Source organism: Seriola dumerili, unplaced genomic scaffold, assembly GCF_002260705.1.
Source record: "Seriola dumerili isolate Sdu_G_001 unplaced genomic scaffold, Sdu_1.0 BDQW01000533.1, whole genome shotgun sequence".
Taxonomy (NCBI): domain Eukaryota; kingdom Metazoa; phylum Chordata; class Actinopteri; order Carangiformes; family Carangidae; genus Seriola; species Seriola dumerili.
In genome coordinates, this window is record NW_019174788.1 from 2,943,416 (window position 1) to 2,963,032 (window position 19,617).

General features: G+C 41.3%; 1 protein-coding gene across 3 annotated transcripts in view; it reads right to left on the minus strand.

Annotated features, from left to right (window-relative positions):
* Positions 1-15,809, minus strand: part of gramd1a (GRAM domain containing 1A) — a 28,525-nt gene extending 12,716 nt beyond the window's left edge. The window contains exons 1-9 of one of the 3 annotated variants that reach the window (XM_022764327.1): positions 15,326-15,809; positions 5,428-5,647; positions 4,392-4,412; positions 4,024-4,108; positions 3,694-3,797; positions 3,373-3,468; positions 2,928-3,008; positions 1,895-2,013; positions 1,036-1,351 (exon numbers count right to left, since the gene is read on the minus strand). In XM_022764327.1, coding sequence (XP_022620048.1) covers positions 1,036-1,351; positions 1,895-2,013; positions 2,928-3,008; positions 3,373-3,468; positions 3,694-3,797; positions 4,024-4,108; positions 4,392-4,412; positions 5,428-5,647; positions 15,326-15,441 — 1,158 coding nt within the window. In that variant the 5' untranslated portion in view covers positions 15,442-15,809. Of the gene's footprint in view, positions 1-1,035; positions 1,352-1,894; positions 2,014-2,927; positions 3,009-3,372; positions 3,469-3,693; positions 3,798-4,023; positions 4,109-4,391; positions 4,413-5,427; positions 5,648-8,209; positions 8,527-12,989; positions 13,886-15,325 lie in introns of those variants that run through there. The other 2 variants (XM_022764326.1, XM_022764328.1) reach the window with 2 other exon arrangements.
* Positions 15,810-19,617: the final 3,808 nt, after the last annotated feature.

The window sequence follows — 19,617 nt, forward strand, 5'->3', positions numbered from 1 at the left end:
CCCCTGTGTTTGAAAGGTGCTATACTAATGAACCTGCCATGGTTCAGATTATTTATTGAGGAGAACAATTCCATCAGACAGATTAAAGTAGTGCATCAATTTCAGTGTTAAAAGGCACTACCGAGCACTGCTAATGTTGGCTTGTATTGGATATGTTAGCCAGTATACAAATCAGACTTGTTTGGCAAGTACAACATGAATCATAGCTGGTTAGACACGATTATTTACTTGCTAAGACACGGACATTACACAAACACAGACTCTGTCAGATGTAATCCACAATCATTTGTTTTAGGTTTTGATTTTGTTTTTGCACATGGTATAAAATGTCTCCATTGTGAAAATCAAGTTATTCCAAGGTGCATAAAAAGGGTATTTTCATGCAAAAAGAAAAATGAAAATAATAGCTTCTACATTCGCGGTATCAAGTCAAAACCAAACTCTAGAAATCATTGTTCTCCTGGCGGGTAGCTGGTTCTGGTTTTCATGTAGTGAATCTCACGGTCACGCATATGGGAGAGACAGACTGAAAAGAGACTGCACATTGATCTAAGCTCTTGGTTTGTGTTTGTGGATGTGGTATTATCTCTGGTTACAAGAGAGGAAGCCACGGGAGTCAAAGGAGCAGTGTGTGGATTCTACTGTATTCAGTCCATCTCTGCCATGTAGCTAATGCCAGCTGGCTGCAGATTTCAGGCTGATGTCTTGAAACACAAAAAGCAGGAGCAGATTAATTATGTGAGTAGATTTTTCTGCTCCATCTGTGTTGCAGCTGATTATTAAAGTTGAAGTCTCCACTTAATGAAGCAGAGGCGATGCACAGACCGTCCATAGCAATATGGGATACCCTGTTTTTTAATATCCATTACGATAACAGCTTTGAAGGCAGTGCAAGTCTTTTATTATTCTTGTACAACTCAAGTACATGAAATCATAGATCCTCACATGTGATCAGACTGTGCATTATACTATATTGAAGACATGATATCGCCTTGTTAATGCCTAACTAATGTGGATGTCAAGAAGAACACTCACAAAGGAGGCAGCAGCAGAGGCCGGAGCAGAGGCAGAGGCGGAGGCATTGGTGGGAGTGGTGGATGGCAATGAGCTGTGGGAGCTGGGCGGGCTGGGTTCGAGCGGGTCAGAGCTGAGTCTGCGTCCGGATGAGGAGGGCATCTCTATGGGCAGACAGGAGGCGGAGTTAGGGGGAGAGGAGCCCCCGAGGTTTGTAGCAGAGGATGGGCTGGCTGGACCGCAGGGCACCAGGGGAGGGGGAGAGCTGCCGGTAGAGGGAACTGACACTGAGCTCAGGTCTAGCAGATCTGTGACCGACACCGACTCGTCTCCTGGCCTGGGGAAAGGAGGGAGAGGAAGTGAGAGACTGAGTGAACCAGAGACACATACAGGGAAAACCAGACCGTGAGAGAAAGTGTTTGTTAGAGAACTTAGGGACAGGTTTAGGAAATCTTTAACCGACCTGGAATTTAATGCATTTATTATGCTAGCTGACATTAAAAACAAAAGTTTATAAATCTAAAATTAATGACTTGTATAGTGTAAGCACCAAAAACATGTTTTTCCTAGTTAGCGAGGATCTGCATGTTTGGTTAAAGGAAAAGCAAACTAAGGCCTCATGCCACATGCATGTCGGTTGGTCTGGTCATGTTTACACAAATGTGCAACCTGAGAACCTGATGAGCATGTTTCTTCTGCTGCTTTTTCTGTTTCAGCAAGTAACCACAATAAAATTACAATGTAGACAATCAACAGAATTTAGTGAAAAGTGTGTTTTTGTGTGTGTCGACAAGCATCCACATATGCATCAACAATATAAGCCTCTCAAACAACATGAACTGCCCGACATATTATCATGTTTTCACACATGAGCACTCACAGTAGGCCGTTCATGTGTTCGGCGGTGGGGGAGACATAGTCGTCGTCTTCACTAGTGAGGCCCAGTTCAGTGCCGTAACACTGGTGTACGATGTGCCAGAGCTCTTTAGGGGACAGAGACTGTGAAAATAATACACACAACATTCAATGGATCAAATTGAAATGACTGACTTGATGATACACAGCAGATCCACAGCTCTCCATTTCCTGCATTCATCTATGGTTTAGTAGCACCTGTTCACACAGTTGGTTCAGAGTGTATAGCTAATGCGGCTAACCCCGACCACATGATACAGTGAGGTGTGTTAACTAGTCTTGGACATCTCTGTTAATTGTGCAGAATTGTGTATAAGAGTTTATATTGGTTCCTAAGGCCCCTTGGATGGCAATCAATTCTAACTGTAAACAGGATGGCAGCACTTAATGATGTGGTGCTTAAGTAGTCAATATGATATGAAAGAGTGAAAATGGGGATATCCAACCAGTCATGCCATTACAGGGAATAAATGCATAAGGCTCACGTTTCACATTAGTCACAACTTTCTGTCAGACTTTGAAATTGTGCTGACCTCAGTGATGATCTATAAATTTACTCCATCATATCACTAAAAAAAAAACAGTAAGTTTGAAGTTTACACTTCTGATTGCAAACACAACATAGCATCTGATGATTGTTCGTGGCAGCTACCTAGTTTTTGTTAGCCAGCCTTTTGCAGGTGAAACAGTAAGTCATTTCCAGGCACCGGTATAAAGTCAACATCACGTAATGTTTCCATCGCATGTGCAGTTTCATCTCACCATCAGTTGCCATGTGTTGCCATTTAATACTAAGCTGCTGTGTTTCTGCACCAGCGCTGTTCAAATAAATGTCTGTATTCAAACTCAGCAAATAACAGTGATTTGTTCTCTCGAGCCTGTGTTTATGGCCGTTTCCTGCTTCTTGACGCTGTGTTCTATTCTAAGATGTTAACTACTCGCCGTGTCACATCAGACAGCAGCATAAACCACCAGGGCGGTGGGAGAGGAGGTTGTACCTTGTCCAACAGCGCATTCTGCCACAGTCGGAAAATCATCATGTAGCTGCGATCCCTTGCTCCGAAAGATGTGAAGAAATGCTGAGAGGGTAAATATCAGTGGGACAGGAAGGAGGGAGGGTAGGAAGGAAGGAAGGAAGGAAGAAAGAAAGAGGGGAGAGAGAAGAAAAATGTGACAGTGGATTTGACGAATGGTTTCCCTCTGTTGGGATGTTTGCTTTGTCACATTCAGTGCAGAAGTTGAGTCAGCTTATTTCATACTGCTTCACTGGCAAAAAAAAAAAAGGATAATTCAAAGTGAATAGTATCAACAGCTGACACTTTTCATGCTTTTATAAAAAATATACTGTAAAGGATAGTGTGTTAATACACCATGGAGTAAAATTAAAAGTCTCCCGTTCATTGAAAATACTACGGCCCATTATTATCTGTGCTTGAGTCTGACCTTCTCATTGTCGGTGCTGATCTGGATGGCGTTTGGGATGAGCTTAGCAGTCTTCTCCTTGGTTATAGAGGTCACATCTTTCAGCAGGATAGTGATCTGAACAGAGAGGGACAGAGGCTCACTGTGTGTATGCTTCAGCGTGCATTTCTGTGTGTGATAGTCTTATCTCACCAAGGGCCTGAGCAGTATCTATATTGATCTGCAAACATGTCCATTAAAATGACTTCTTATCTGACTGCAGGTGTGACATTAACCAGGTTACAACGGGCATGTGTTTGACCGTGCGCGTGTAAATGTGTACACAGTGTGTGCATGACTTACAGTGGTTTCCCAGCGGAAGATGTTACTGTAGAAACAGAGCCAATTCTCTGACAGATAAAGGCGGCCCTGAAGCAGTATGTCCTTCTGCAGAGCACAAGAGTAGTCTGAGGAAAGAAACAGGAACAGAAGATAGGTAGGTCAGTAGACTGATAAACATCTGCTTGTATCACTTCACCAATTCAAAAGGTTTGCTTTAAGGTATGAGGTTTTGATGAGCATTTAATCTTCTCAAGCGTACGGCTACACAAGTGTAGCTCGCCCAACATGAGCAGGGCACAACAGAGTTCATCATATGCCAACATGTCTTTGGCACTTCTATGTCTCACTCACCCACTATAAGTCGCTCTGTGTCAGGAAGTTTCTTAAAGAGTTTACGAAAATCCTCGTTCCGCTGTTTGTATGTCGGACTGAGAACCTGAGGACAGGAAAAAGAAAGGAGAACGTGGTATTCGAATTCACAGCTACCCTTGCGTCGCAGTCAGTAGCCCTGGGCTAGACTGGGATATTAGGCTAAGCAAGTGAGAAAAAAAAACAGTGTTTATCTAAAGGATAAACACTAAAAAATCAACTCCAATGATTAGCATTTTACTATGTCAACTGGTTCCACCCGCATGAAACTTAAAAAAACAGACAAACATCAGCAAGGCAAGTACCCTGGAGTGAAAATGCATAATGAGGGGCTGTTAATATATACTTACATTGTACCAGCTCTGCATTTTCTGTAGAGAAAAGAGAAGCATGCTTAGTAATGAACAGTGCTAAAGTTTCTCTGTAGGAATAAAAAGTTTACACTACTGATTCTCAGCAGATATGGAAAATCTATGAGCTTACAATGCTCTGGTAAAGTAGCCCTCTTTGATATTGAATGCATGCGATTGTGCCTGTCCAGTCCTTAAGCTCAGTCTGTTTTCAGTAACCTTGAGGTTTGGCAGTTTCAAGAGCTGTCAAAACTATCAGCACTTCTTCATTTTTAGAAAGGTATGTGTCACTAACTAGCTGTAATGAACAGTCGTTGGTATTTTTTTTTTTTTTTTTTTTAAAAAGCTGTTGTTTCCACAACAAAGAGCCTGAAATAATAGATATGTGAATGCTTAAACAAAACCCTCAGGCACACAGGTTCATTTACAGGGAGTAAACATGCTAACATTTATATAGTATAAAACAGTCTGCTGACAGGAATGGTCAACACTGTAACAGCTCACATGGCTAAAATGGAAGGTAAAGGAATTACAAAACAAACATTTACAATCCCTGGTGTGGGAGGCCATGTCCCACCCACCCAGAAACATTTTTGGTATCTAAGCTGTTTATTTATCATGAATTTCTTTCAAAATTGTGACTGAAAACGCTGTTGAAAGTGCAGACTGATCTGATTAAAAATTCTGCCAGAGCGGTGCATTCACGCACAACTGTTTGCTATTTTGTTCAAGCTCTGCAAAGTCATAAAGAAATTGATTTTGAGTCTTTGATGAGGACACGCCACAAAACTGTAGAATAAATGGCCTTGAAATAGCTTTGATTTAGTCATGACGTCATTCATTGGGATCACAGGAAAGAGACTTAAGTCTGACACACGTAAAGATTAGACAGTGATCATACTGTATATTAAACTGGAACACAGGTAGAAAGTTCTCACCTTTAGCCTCATCTCTCTGTGTCTGCATGTCTACTGACTAGGATTTAAGCTTAGCAGAAATCTATAAAATATCTTGGTCAGTGGATATTCTGAGGTACCTTGGCATTGCGGCTGAAGTGGCGAGAAGCAAGTGGGTAGGCGGATGTGAGGGAGGAGGCAGAGGGTATGGAGGGTAGGGGGCTATCTGAACCTCCACCTCCTCCACCAGCGCTCTTCTCTCCTCCTCCCTCGGTCTCAGTGGCCCTGCCACCCCCGAGGACCCTGCGCCGCAGGGAAGGAGAGCTGCCAGGGGTGCTGCGTGGAGAGTTACTGGCTGTACTGGAGACAGAAAAGACAGAGACAGAGACAGAGAGACAGAGAGACAGAGAGAGAGAGAGAGAGAGAGAGAGAGAGAGAGAGAGCGCATTAGCTCAGGGGGGAACCGCGGAAACAGTTTCATATTTCATTGCTAAATTTCCCTCTGTCCTGCCTTTAATGTCATTTTTTAAAGAAAGGCTGGAGGCGTTTCCTTTTTAATAATAGCATACCATCTCAAACTGCCTAGTGAAGACCAAAGAAAGGCTATTTAAGGACAGTGTTATCAGCTGAACTCATTTTGACTGGTACAGCAGCAGACAGTGAGGGTATTTAAAGCTGTTTAGTAATATGTCTTAAGACAGTCCGATCAAGAAATGTAACTACAAAACACATGATCTACAATTTCCATTTGAATAAAACCCTACCCGGTCAGAACCTCGGAGAGTTTGTGCTGTAATAACAAATTTTCATTTAGGTTTGTCTCCTGGTGAACTTGAGTAAAGACAGAGATACACATTTCACTGAGAACAGAAAAACATCATTTGACATATATAACAGCTATATAGTTGCCGTGACTTTGAATTAACAGTGTGGACTAGAGCTCAAATGATTAGCCAATTAATCCATTAATCAACTGACAGAAATATAATTAATGACAACTGTGACAATCGACCAATCTTCTGCTGACAAGTTTGCCCTCATGTAATAACTACTGCTTTTCTTTCTTTCATATTAACGCGAACTGAAAACCTTTGGGAAACACAAAATGAGCAACTTATAATTGGCATTTGTTATATTTTACATTTCAGAGCAGGAATTACTGGCACAGCTTCACCTATGTCCAAGTGTGGAGGGGTCAAAACTCCAGCAACAGCTGTATAAAGAACAACGTCATTGTAAGACCTTCGGGTTTTGGCCTTCATCAGGGCCATGGTCATCTTATATGCTACACACTTAATGGACAAATAAATGTTTCCGACATGCTGCAGTCTCTTCTGACCTCTTCATGTGCATCCTACTGTTTCCCGAACCACTTGCATCTAATGTTCAGGTCAGTGACCCATGAAAATGCAACTCATTCCTCTGTAAGTAAAACAACCGCCGCATTCACCATCAGTCATCTTAGAAGTTTGCCTCTGTCTTCCAGACATACACGCACACACAGCTATTTATCATCGCCCATTCTATGATCTAAAGTGGGCACCATGAATCAGATGTGAATGAATCCTACAATTAATAATTTCATTAATGAAGCCAAAACAAGAATTCAACACTTTGTTTAGTCCCTTTGAGCCAAACTGCTCTCCACTCACCCCATTCCTCAAAGTATTCCCATATTAACCATTGCTCTGTAACTAATTTCTCAATCAACAATCTGAGATGATTTTTTTACCATCTCCCCTCCTAATCTATGCCATGAAAGTTTTCCATATTGTTGATAATTTAGTTGCTAATTCCTGTTGGTGAATTCATGCATGCTCAATGTTTTTTTGTTGTTGTTTTTTTTACCTTACTTTAGACATTTTAGAAACTCATCTTTTTGTGCACTTTAACTGAATATTGTCTATACTCTATTATAGTGTGTGGCAGTTATCTTAGACTGACAATGTTGTTTCTATTAATGTTTTCTTGCTGCCCTCTTGAAAGGGAGACTTTACCATTTAGTTGATTAAATAAAGGAAAAAAATTGGGGGGAAAATATGAAATGAGCACAGCTGTAAACTTGGAAACAGCTGTCCGTGACCAGCTCAAAGGCAACACCACTGTGGCAGGGAGAGAGAGCAGTGAAGCCACAACTAAAAATCACCAAGTTCGTTTTACAGGAAGATAAACCCAGAAAATATATTAGCTCATCTACTGCATTAAGCTATCTTTGGGTAAACGTACATCAGAGCAGCGGGCGCTGTAAATAGGCGCTGTCAGTCAGTGCGACCGAGTGTGACCAGGACAGGCTGATGTGAATCTGTGTCAGCCAGCATGTGTTTACAAACCGGTGCTAAATCCGTCTGCAGCACGAATGTAAAAGGCTAACCGGCAGCACTGCCAGAATTTTCGACACAAACCTCTAGCTGCCTCTGTGGTGTGGTTCACCTTTATATTGCCCTCTGTCCTAGCACACATTACAGCGAGGAGAACTTGCACAGATCGCCAGCTAATGGGAAGCTAACACACCGGCTACCCGACGTTATAACGGGACAAACACCTGAGAAGCGAGACAAAATGAAGCACGAGTCTTAAAGAGGAATTATACAACTCGATCGAAAAGCACTAGGTTGTACAAGGCTGATGTTATGGTCAGTGAAACGGGATGGAGAGGGTGGGGGGCTGTAGGCAGACCGTGTGAACGAATGAGCACCGACAGGATGAAGGTAAACAAAACGATCACCGCTAATAACAGACCTTGGCTGCACGTCTGTGTTTTTACCGTGAACCATGCCGGTAACATCCAGATATTATCAGTGGGATTCGGTCATTTGATCACAACAAACGCCCATGAACGGTATATGAGGACCGCGGGCAGACATCACTGTGCAACACATGCTATCCATCACACTACCGGAGACTCTTGTTTATGCCACTTACTCGAACATGTCATGAGGCGTTTGCGATCCAGCTGATAGACACACAAAATAAAACACACACACACACACACACGCGCGCGCGTTGCTGCTTTCTATTGTATCAATATGGCACCGGTGTCCCTGGTGTGTGTGCAGCTTAAGCAAGCCAGACGCTACAGGGGTGTATGTCCGCTCTTCTGCCTCGTTTCCTTCGGTTAGCGTCGGGGTGGAAATGCACCCATCGTCCCACCGGCCCGGGGGCAGATGTTAATTTCCCCTTGTGTCCGACGCCCAAGCAGCCAGGTACCGGACAGACCGCTGCTCCCTATACCGATTGCAGTACCCGGTAACGGGCTGCTGTCTCTGCTTCCATCCGTAATCCCCTTTGCCACTAGGGAGCGAGGAGGAGGAGGGAAGGGGAGGAGAAGGGAGGAGGGAGGGAGGGAGGGAGGAGGAGGAGGAGGCGGCTCCATGTGTTGAGTGAGGCCTTGCTTTTATAGTGAGGTGGCGATGAACTGGGGGCACCGATAAGGATGATAAACCAGAATCGAAACTGAAGGGTTTTATCTGAACTAAGAGGAACCAAAACCTCACAGACAGCCGACCGCAAAAACATTTACCAACAGCGTTATCTCTGACGTGAATGCCTTTATCCGCATATAAAACTATAGCAGACTCTATATGCTGCTTCAATTCGTTAACCAGCTTCAGCATTAATCTCTCGTTCATTATCCCATTCATTTCTGGGAATCCAGTAGCATTTCCAACAAGACAACACAACAGATGTTTTAAAATGGATTGATGAACCTCATGAGTAAATGATTAGTGGATAAACTGACTATTTTTGATAAATGGTTTTTCGAAAAGTGCCAAAAATTCACTGGTTCTGACTTTTCAAATGCATATATTTGTTGATTGGACCAAATAAGCAATCTGAAGGAATCACTTTGGCTTCTCGGAGACTGTCATAGGCTCTCGTGACTCATTTCTGAGATTTTATAGACCAAACAATCAAGAAAATAATCAGCAGACTAATTAATGATAAAAATGGTAGTTAGTTTAAGATCTAAAGCCCCCTTTCAACCTGTGATTCAAACAAACTGGTACCATATGTAGGTCTGCAATACCAGTTCGTCCCTATGTTCACTATGTATATATCATTATAAAAAAAAAAAACAAGCTAAAATAGGACTATCATTGTAAATACAGAGACCATAGCTGACTGTAGTGAATCCACCTGGCCAAAGCCCAGAGCCCACCCAATCCCTTAACCCTCAATCTCTCTGTCCATCCCTTTGGATTAGAGTCCACATCATAATCCACGCTGGGCTGAGCCAGGCCCACATCTCCAACCATTCTGTCTCCCTCTCTGTAATCTGCTTTTCTGAGGTTCACCAATGGCCCATAATAATGTCAGAGTTTAACGGGCCAAGTGGGCATCGAGAAAAGAGACAGGAATGCAGCTTCAAAGAAAAGCTAAAAAAGATGTACAGGATGTACATTTTACAATACGGGGTATAAACTACGAGATGTTAATGTTCTACCCTTGCACCTTTCTCCTTCCTGCCTACAGATACGCCTGCTCTCCTAGCAAGAGAGAGAAGAGCAGTGCAAGTGAATTTATGCGAGAGCACAGATTTTTTGAGTCTTTGTGCTAATTAGGAGATCGTAGCTTCTGGCAATTTACACAGCGCAAAATAAAAAAAAACTTAACCCCTTAACCACCCCTTACTACAAAAAACAAAGCAATCAACATGACTATAAAAGCTTATAACAAAAACGGTTCAAGGTTCAAAGCTGATACAATGGTGCTGGACATGAGATACTGACCAGCAACAGTGAAAGGAACTTCAGAAGAATGTGTGTAATCAGGTTGTTGTTACTGTCAAAAAAATGGATTAATAAATCAGACAGTGCATGTAAATGCACCATCTGAGTGCAGACTATGTAAACCGGAAAGTGAAAGAGAGAGCACACTTACAAACTCTGTGTTGGTGTAACATCCTTTGCAGTTATGTTGATGCAAGTTTGATTTTATCTCAGAAACTGACAATTTTTTTTTTTTTTTACAGTGTTTCTACTTGTCCAATACTTGCACGTAAATTAATTATACAGTAGTGCACAGAAAATAAAAAACATCTGCTCCAGAATCAACCTTAGAGCCGACTGATCAGAGTTGCTTCAAACAAACTGTACATAAAAAAGGTGCTATGATGTGTCATCAATAACAAGTATAAGGTATCTGATAGGAAAAAAATTCTTACAAGCTTCTTATTGCACTTAAGACTTTCCTCCACTGCACACTGACACACACAAATTCTAAATTCAAAGACATGACAATAGATAAGAGCTGTACATATTAGCAATATTTAAAATTAGAGGTCTATCAGTTTACATATTCATATAGGTAAACACATGATAAATTCTTATGACAATTTAACAAGATGTTTACATCAAAATAAGTACAACGACGTCACTTTGTAAAGCGGAATTGCCCTTTCAGCTGTGCTGTGGAAAATGCATTTGTGCTAGTTGCATCTAGAAACTGAAGAACCCATCCAATGCAGCTATGCCTGAACTGACCAGTGTTCTATAGAAAACAATTTAGCTAGCAGGTCAGTAGACCCCTGACTAGATTTAGTCCTCACAAACAGAGTTGTTCCCATACTAGTATCGGAAATGCCTTTGATACTTCCAACAATACAGTTTCGGGTATCAACAAGTACGCAAGTCTATGCGCTAATCCAATACCACGTAATTTATCAATGAACTTTATAGTTTCACACCCAGATAAAATGCAGTTTTCCCGGAAATCAATTATTTTTCGCTGCTCTACAACAGTAGCTTAGAAGTTGGACTGTGCAGCCGCTGGCAACTACAGCTCTAAAACCTCATCACTGTGTTCAGAAGATCTTTTGGCATCTTTTGTGAATACTATCAATGATAAATCACCCTTGATTAGTGTCCACTGGATTCACACCCTCTATGAAGACTGACACCAGTAAGTTGCTGTGCAACAGCCTGTCTGAAAAGCCTTTGCAGCAGGCCTGGCTTAAGCCACGATCAAGACAAACTTCAACATAATCATAAACTGTTTCGATAAGGAGCCGGAACTAAAAACTCTTACAAAATAACAATAACAATAACAACGTCCCACGGATGTTATGAAAGTCAAGGTTAGATGGTCTGTGGTTCGAAAAGAATATCCACTGCATCAAATGGCTTTTGTGCCAACAGCTGAGTTTATGTGCAAACCAAATTTCTACTGTTTAACAGGAACAATAAACATTTGCCATGAGGCCCAGGAGGTACTTAGTGCCCCACCTTTGGGGCAAACTTTACAGCCTTGTCCAGGTTGTTTGACAAATGCAAATCAACTGTGTTGGTTGTGTAGGTTGTCATGCTCTACAAACACTTCAAAGACTGCTAGAAATATCTTCAGGATGGTTTTAGGCAATAATGGCTTCCTCAGCTGTCAAGTGTTTTATGTGTGAGTCATCCTATGACAAAATAAAACATGAGCCTTTCACTGAAGAGGTGCATATTTGTTAGGATTAACTTGACATTGTTTAAAATTACATTGTTTAAACCCTAACTTTCACTTGCGTTTTAAGCAATATGTACACATTAGCTCTTCACTATAAAAGCCAATTGTCAAACCACCATTAGAAGGGTAATAACGCAGATCTGGATAGTAAGTTTCATTAATATCCAGCAAAATAATATAACTGGATCAATAAAATGATGTGTACATGAAGAGGACAAGGGCACAGCTGTTCATATGGAGCACAGGAGAGAATCACCCTCTGCCTGCCCTCTGTAGCCCACTGCAGTGGTGCCCAGAATCTCCTCTGATTGGACTCGCATGACATCATCAGACTAGGGGCCCGCTCCCATTGGCTGAAGGTGATGTCATGATTCAGAGCAAGGATAAATGGCGCATGAACCCCGCCTCTAGCTCCTTGTGACTGACCCAGCTCTGTTTTTCCTTGCTGCTACAAGAGCAGTCTCAATTTCTTTGTTTACAGTTTACATAGTTTTGTTGTTATGCTTATTTGAAGAGGCCATCTATTCTAAAAGCTTACATTATTCTCCAAAATACCAGTAAATAGCTGGTCGTATGATATGTATTATCCATGTTTTTTTAGTTTTTAGTGCAGGGTAGTGTGAGCATTTCTTGCTTCATCACTTAAATTCTACAATCTGAGTGTTGGCCTGCTTTTTTTATCTGACGTCACTGCGTACCATGAATCAACTCAGCTTAATCAGGATTTTAACTGTGTAATCTGTCCTCAGTAGTTTTAGCCATTAGCTAATTAACCCCACCCTGTTCCAAAATAGTTGACCTTGTGTGGCGTTTGAGAAAAGTGGACTAAGCGTAAATCTGTCAGATGTAAGGCCTTTTTGTTCCCCACCAACATGCGCAAATGAGAGGCTACTCATGTAGTCAGTCATTGCAGGCAAATCTGGTCTCAGTAGGCCTCAATGCAAATTAGCTGAGGTTTTACAGAGCTATAAGCGTTGAATGCCCATGAGAGCGTCAAACATAGTGCTGACGGTGTGGACGCTCTGTTCCAAGCCATTGAACCCTATGTGGTGCTGCTGCTGTAAGATAAGTGAGCTCATCTTCAAGGAAAGAGCCTTCAACTGAATGAATGAAGAAAAAGAAACACTTTAGTTTGGGCCCTTTTCTCATGAGGGTGTAAAGAAATTGTGCACACTAGCATTTCATTTTATTATTTATTTCATCATAGTATGTTAAATCTTTGGCTGGTTGTTTGGGATGAATCCAGCACACTAACCTGCAGCTGTCCCAGTCAGAGTCTCTGCTGAGCAGGCTCCTGAGGGACCAACGGGAGCGGCGGCTAGGAGAGGGACTACGAGACCATGAGCATGATGGTGGCAGGAGGAGGTCCTGCGAAGGGCTGTCCTGACCTTGCTCTTCCCCCTCCATCTGTGTGGCCACAGAGGGGGAGGGCGAGGGGCTTCTGTGTCCAATGGTGCCCTTCTCCGCAGTGTCTTCTATTACAATTTGTGGTGTTTTACCTCGCTTCAGAGTGCAATCTTGCTCTTCCTCATTTCGTTTCTTAATTCGGGTTCTGCTGCGGTGGGATCGACTGTGGCGGCTGAAGCGTGACAGTCTAGGGCTAGGTGAGCGAGACCAGGACTCTGTATCTGAGGAGGGGGGCAGGACAGTCAGCATTGGGACAGGGATGGGCTGAGCCAGAGTGATACCCTGTGGTCCCACAGGAGAGGACATAGTCATTTTCAGAGCTTTCCAGGGTTAATTTTCTCTTATAGTCACGTCAAGGACACCAACACGGGCTTATGGCATCTTTAGATCTGAGACAGACCCATGGCTGATTGTGATGTGGCAAATCAGTTCTGACTTATTAAGTAACACTAATCCTAAATAAAAAATTAAGTCTTCCCTGTATTTCTTGTGAATTTAAGGTTTCTTCACATCAGGCGAGTAAAATTCCCCATAACTGGTAAAACCACAGAGCGATTCACAAGATGACAGCAGTGTGGGTGTTTCTTCACAGTCAAAAATGATGCAACAGTAAGCTGGGAGGAGGCTTGTCAGATAATTTAACAGGCCTTATCTTTAGGTAATCCATTTCCAGTTGTCCAATCTGCACATATGTTGGCTAAGAGTGACTAAAATGCTCTCTCATCCATCTTGTGTGTTTAGCTAATGTCCCCACCCCGTCCTTCTCTGCAGCACTTGCACTGTCCGGTGTTACTCTTTCTTCAATACTTCTCTCCTCCTCTCCCTTTGGCAGACTTCAAGCTTGCACTTGCATAATCAAGCTCATCTTTGCAAGAGTTGAGGTCTCAGAAAAAGACAGATCTGAGTCTGGAAGTAGCTACCTGAGGAGTGAAAAGAGCAGAGACTTTGCATTCAAAAGGCTGGCCTACATCTGACTACATCTGTAAATATTATTTGTTCAACTCTCTCACTAAAACGAATGATTGCAAGACTAGAGCTATTTATGGCTCGTCTTTGCTTTGCCAATTCTGGGAATATGAGGTATCATATCATATTATTCAGAGATGATGATTTGCAATTAAATACTGTTCCTGCTCATCACCGGTCAATAAGATGTTTTTTTTATGGACAGATAGTTCATGTCACTAGAATGCAGGTTTGGAATATTGTTTTATTATTTTGGTGGCATTATTTGAGATTTTCTCCCTTCAAGTAACTCAGAAATAGCTGGAACTCTGTGAATATGGTTCTGACAAACACCAGTCACTGTTAGTTTATCAGTGTACAGTACCAGACACAATGAGAGATTTCATCCCCTGTGTGTTGCAAGGAAAGCCCATACAGATCAGTTCCCTGAGCAAAAAAAGCAGGTGTTCTATCTAAATGCCAGCATTTCCAAATGCTGACCTACTAAAACTGGCCAGAAAGAACAAACACGCAATCTCACATACCAGCTACCAGACACTGTAACAGACATAAACAACACACCCTTTAAAAATAGTAGTTCATAACAAGGTCTAATTGCCACTATATGGTACCAAGGTCATAACTACATGAAAACATACTGCAGATGTGTCCTCCAACAGGGAAGGAATATGTGTGTGTCACTCTATTATTTGCCTTCAAAGCAGGCACTTCCAAGGCAAGGGCCCAAGCACGTCTGACAGTATTTGCTGTGATCTGTTTGAACAAGAACAATCTTGGCACAGACTTGTTTGTCCAGAGTAATCCACCATAATCCGTGTGTAGGCTTCACTCTTTGGCTAACACCAGCCTCATCTTTTAGCCATAAAACACAAGCCACATTAGCCTATAACAGTACAAAATTACACGTCGACCACAGCCAATTCAGATACAGTACACTGAGGTACAATCAAATCATGTTCTTGCTGCGTGAAGCCAGTGCGCAGGAACAGCTGATCCGGTGGTGTCAAGTTCATCACATAACATTAATGCTGTTCATTTTGGCTTCACAAACACATCGCTTCAGTGATCTGCAGTTATGTGAAACAAAGCTATATCTGTTGACATGATGATGTGCGCAGTTGAACACCCAAAAACAAAAAAAAAGGTTTGCCGAAAGAAATAATAACATAGCACACAAAAACTTTTACAGCCTGGTTAAACTTAAGTTGGAGCTCCTACCTCCCATTGGATGAGTTTCCTCCGTTTCTGTTATCTTGCTCGGCCTCGAAAACAAGCCGAGCGACGTTGCGGGGCGCAATGTTAAAATCCACTTTTTCACAGGAACACATAACCATTATTATATGCGTGAAGGAGCATCCGCCGGCTGCAGCTAACTGTTAGCCTTTAGCCAGCTAAAGCTAAAGACAAACAAGTTTAGCTTACGTTACCCCTCCGATCTCTGAAGGCCGACAGCTCACAAAAGATGACTATCTCGCTAGAATGCTTTCATGTCCACCGGAGAAAGTGCTATTCCGACGTCTTCCATTTTCACTTTAAAAACACCCCGCTATAAAACACTGTTATCAATTTAATTTCAAAGCTCAAAACGAAAGTTAGCTTAGCATTATTGGCGTGCTAACTTAGTTTAAAGTTAACAGACAATACGTTTTTTGTCGAAATGCGAAAAGCAACGAAGTCAGTCAATCGGGCGATTTATTTAGTACGTGGGGGGTTACGACAAATCTCATCAAGAGAAAGTATTATCCCTGCTACACATCTTTAATAAGGCATAACCGACCTTACTTTTAAAATCCATTTTTTAAAGAATTATATAATAAACGTTTATTATTACGTAATCGCCTATACACAGCCACCGGCAAAACAAGTCGAACACCCCTCCGACAAACTTTGTGGTACAGTCCCGGAAAATAACTGTTCAGTGGATGTGGCGAGAAGAAGAGGAGTGTTTACAACAAACAAACCAAATCTATCGAAAAACTGTTTTATCCTACATCAACTTTAATTTTCTGATTGAGTTAAAACAAACCGGCCCATGATCTGCACCCTGTTGTTACAGATAGGCTGTTTTATTGCGAATAGAAACAAATGGAGAAGTGTCATGCATCGACGGGACTTTCTTCTAGCGTAAACATGAGGTCAGCACAACAGCGTTATTCAGAATACCGCGAACCACCAACATGGAAATCCACAGATTTAGCATATTTTCAGAGTTAATTTGAAGGGAGTTGTTATGTGGCCAAAATCAATGGAGAGAGACACTGCGACCCCTTGTGTCTAAGAAGGATGTGTGCAGGCATTATTTATGAACTGATGGCTTATGCCTCATCCTGTATCTCATTATTAAGCAGAAATTATTATTTGGTAGCAACAAGAAGGCAATGTGGCGTGGCTTGTATGGGCATATTCATCTCACCTCCTGCCTCCTGCAGCAGCATTGCTCCATATGGTCTCATGCACTATTATAAGTAGGATGCAGCCTGTAAGATATTGGATATCCTCTCCTCCAGGACACATACAGTAAACAAGGCCAATGACAGGTCACCTTGTCTGAAGCTGAAAACAAAAGAGCAAACATTGACGAGACACTTTCAGGTGCAATGATCCATAAATGTGGATATTTTAACAGATAGATGTATATTAGTTTAAAATGTACACATAGCTTATACAGCGAAACCGAAAGTTGATTTTAGCACTGTAATTCATTTCATTATTGATTCTTTATTATTATTGTTATTTTCTCAATTAATCAAGAAAATAATAGAAAACCTTCTGACTATTAGAGAAATTATTTCACGTTAATGAAAAATGGCCTAAACAATTTTGTAAAGCTCATAGTAACATCTTCAAATTGCTTGTTTTGTCTGACCAACAATTCAAAACTCAAAGATCTTCAGTTTACCAGCATAAGACATAGAAATGCAGAAAATCCTCACAACTGAAAGGTGGAACAAGCATATTTCTGCTTGAAAATGATGTTGATCAACTATTGATTAATTGAATAATTATTTCAGCTTGTGGATTAGTACCCAGCAGTTTTAGTGTACTTTACAGGAAGTACTACTTTAATTTTATCACGTTTCTAAAACACCCCAACATAAAATATTCACACACTTTGCATCTTTCAGTCCTATTTCCATAATGTTGTGCACACATTTTATACATTAGGGCAGATATTATCACACTTCAGCGACTAAACTTTAGAGGCGACAAACAAAAATAAGAATTTGCAGCCCTGATAGAGGCAAAGTAAGACATCTTTTTTTTTTTTTTTTAAATATACAGTATTTAGCAACATATATCCTGTATCCTGAACATCTTTTGTTGTAATGAATTTGCCTTTACCTGCTTGTCAGTTTTAATCTTCAGCCAGCAGTTGCTTCTGTATCCTTTCAAATCGACAGCAGAGCATCACAATGACTTGGCAATTTCACATTCTCCATAGGTTTACCAGGCATCCTCTGTCTCCTCACTCCGTGCGACTGCCTCCTGAAATCAACACTTCACCGGCTCCACTTCGAAACACAGGATTGCAGTCGGTCTTACATATGCAGCCAGGCAAAAGAGACCGCTGCGGGGTAAAGGGAGTTGTGTCGCTGAGAGCTTCTGGCTGCTGAATCGGGGACTGGAAACTCGATCTGTGCTAAAAATAAAAAACATCACCAGCACTGCGAGAAAGGAGGTGTGCCACTCACTGTGTATGCGTGTGTAGGGTCACAGAGGCACAGCCCACTCCAATATACACAAAACACACACACACACACACACACATTACACATACACATGGTTTATCATATGTCAACATTTCCTTGAAGTTTCCCCAATCAATGAGTGTGGCAACCCAAGGTCTTTCTTTCACCCTCTCTTCCTCATATGTGTGTAATTTTCCAAAATTGCTCTGACTGATCTTTGTTGTCATTATCATTCATCGGCTACCACAAGGTTAAAAGAGGCAAGGACCCTTATCAAGAGCTCAGTGCCCCAACTGTGTCATCTGGTTACATCACATGACAACATCCCTGACCTCCGACGCAGCCAAAATACACAAACACACACAAGCACATACACACACCGTGGCTGGCAGAAACACAGCTTATATCCTACCCCTGTGAACTGTGCATGATCATTTTTTAAATTGTTTGTACGACCTCAGAGTGGGACATGTCTAATTTAACCTGACATGTGCCAAGCCATTCCCCCTTAAAAAAAAAAACAAGTCGTTACATTCATCACGTCAACACGCCGGCTTTATCTACCACGTGAATCTTTTTGTCACTGTAGTCAGCACGCAAGTTGAGGCCTTTAGTCAATGTCTGTTTTGTCAGCCTTGACTTCAGTGGCCTTGTTTTTGTGACAACTACCTGGCATTGACTAACTGTCAGACCTTTGGATGGGAGATATCAAAACCAATAGGAATAAAAAAATATATACTGCAGGTACAAAATGTGACATTTTCTAGCTTTAGTAACTGAACAAGGGAAGTACTTAGTCAAATCTATGTGAAATCAGTCAGTAAATGATTTATTGATATAATTTATTTTTGCTGCAGCACTTTAGAGGTCCACACACACCTTCATATTGAGAGGATAATTATATCCCCAAATCCATGTGAATACCATGTATGATTCACAAAAGAAGAAGATAAAGATGAAATAACACGAATGTAAATTGTCAGTTTAACACATTCAAAAAGCCTATACATTAAGAACAGATGTGTTACAAACCAAGGCTGAAAAGAGGAAGTCAATGTTCAAACATCCCACTCAGACTTTGAAATAAAAGACAAGAAAAATAGACAACTTTTTTTCGAACATTTCAAATGTGTATCACCATTCAAATCATTATATGGTTCCTGAACAACAACCAAACTTAAATAGCTCTCATTTCCCTGACCGGCATGTTTCTGTTGCACATCATTTCCAGGGAAAGTACAACGATGAGCAGCTACACCATAATTTCAAGTTATTTAAATATCTTAACTTGGGCTCCAAGGAATAATGATGTGCTTTCTTCACTATTTTCTGACACTTTATACACTGAACAATCAATCACTTGTTAATGCAAATAATTGTCAGACCTATTGATAATGAAAATAATTATTAGTTGGAGCTTTACAGTAGTCCTGTGGTGGAATAATACGACCTTGCCCAAGGTTTTCTGTTGTTAATTACTTGACGTGCAGAAAAAAATTGAAACATTTTCAGACAACTTCACAACAAATGAGCAAATACAGTATAAACTCAAAAATATAAACAATTAAGGTTTAAATTGCAGCTTCTGAGAACACAGCACTGGGTTTTAACTGATCATGCCACTTTGACACAGACAACACAGGTTTAAACCCATCCTACACCTTAAACTGTAGCTAACAGTGACAGAGCAACAGCAACCACAGGTCTGACATAAAGTACTGTATCATATATGTAAGAATCACCGAGCAGCATAAAAGATTTACAGGTACATTCATTAAGATGACGGTGACTGGGGAGCTTATTCTTAACAAAATACAATAA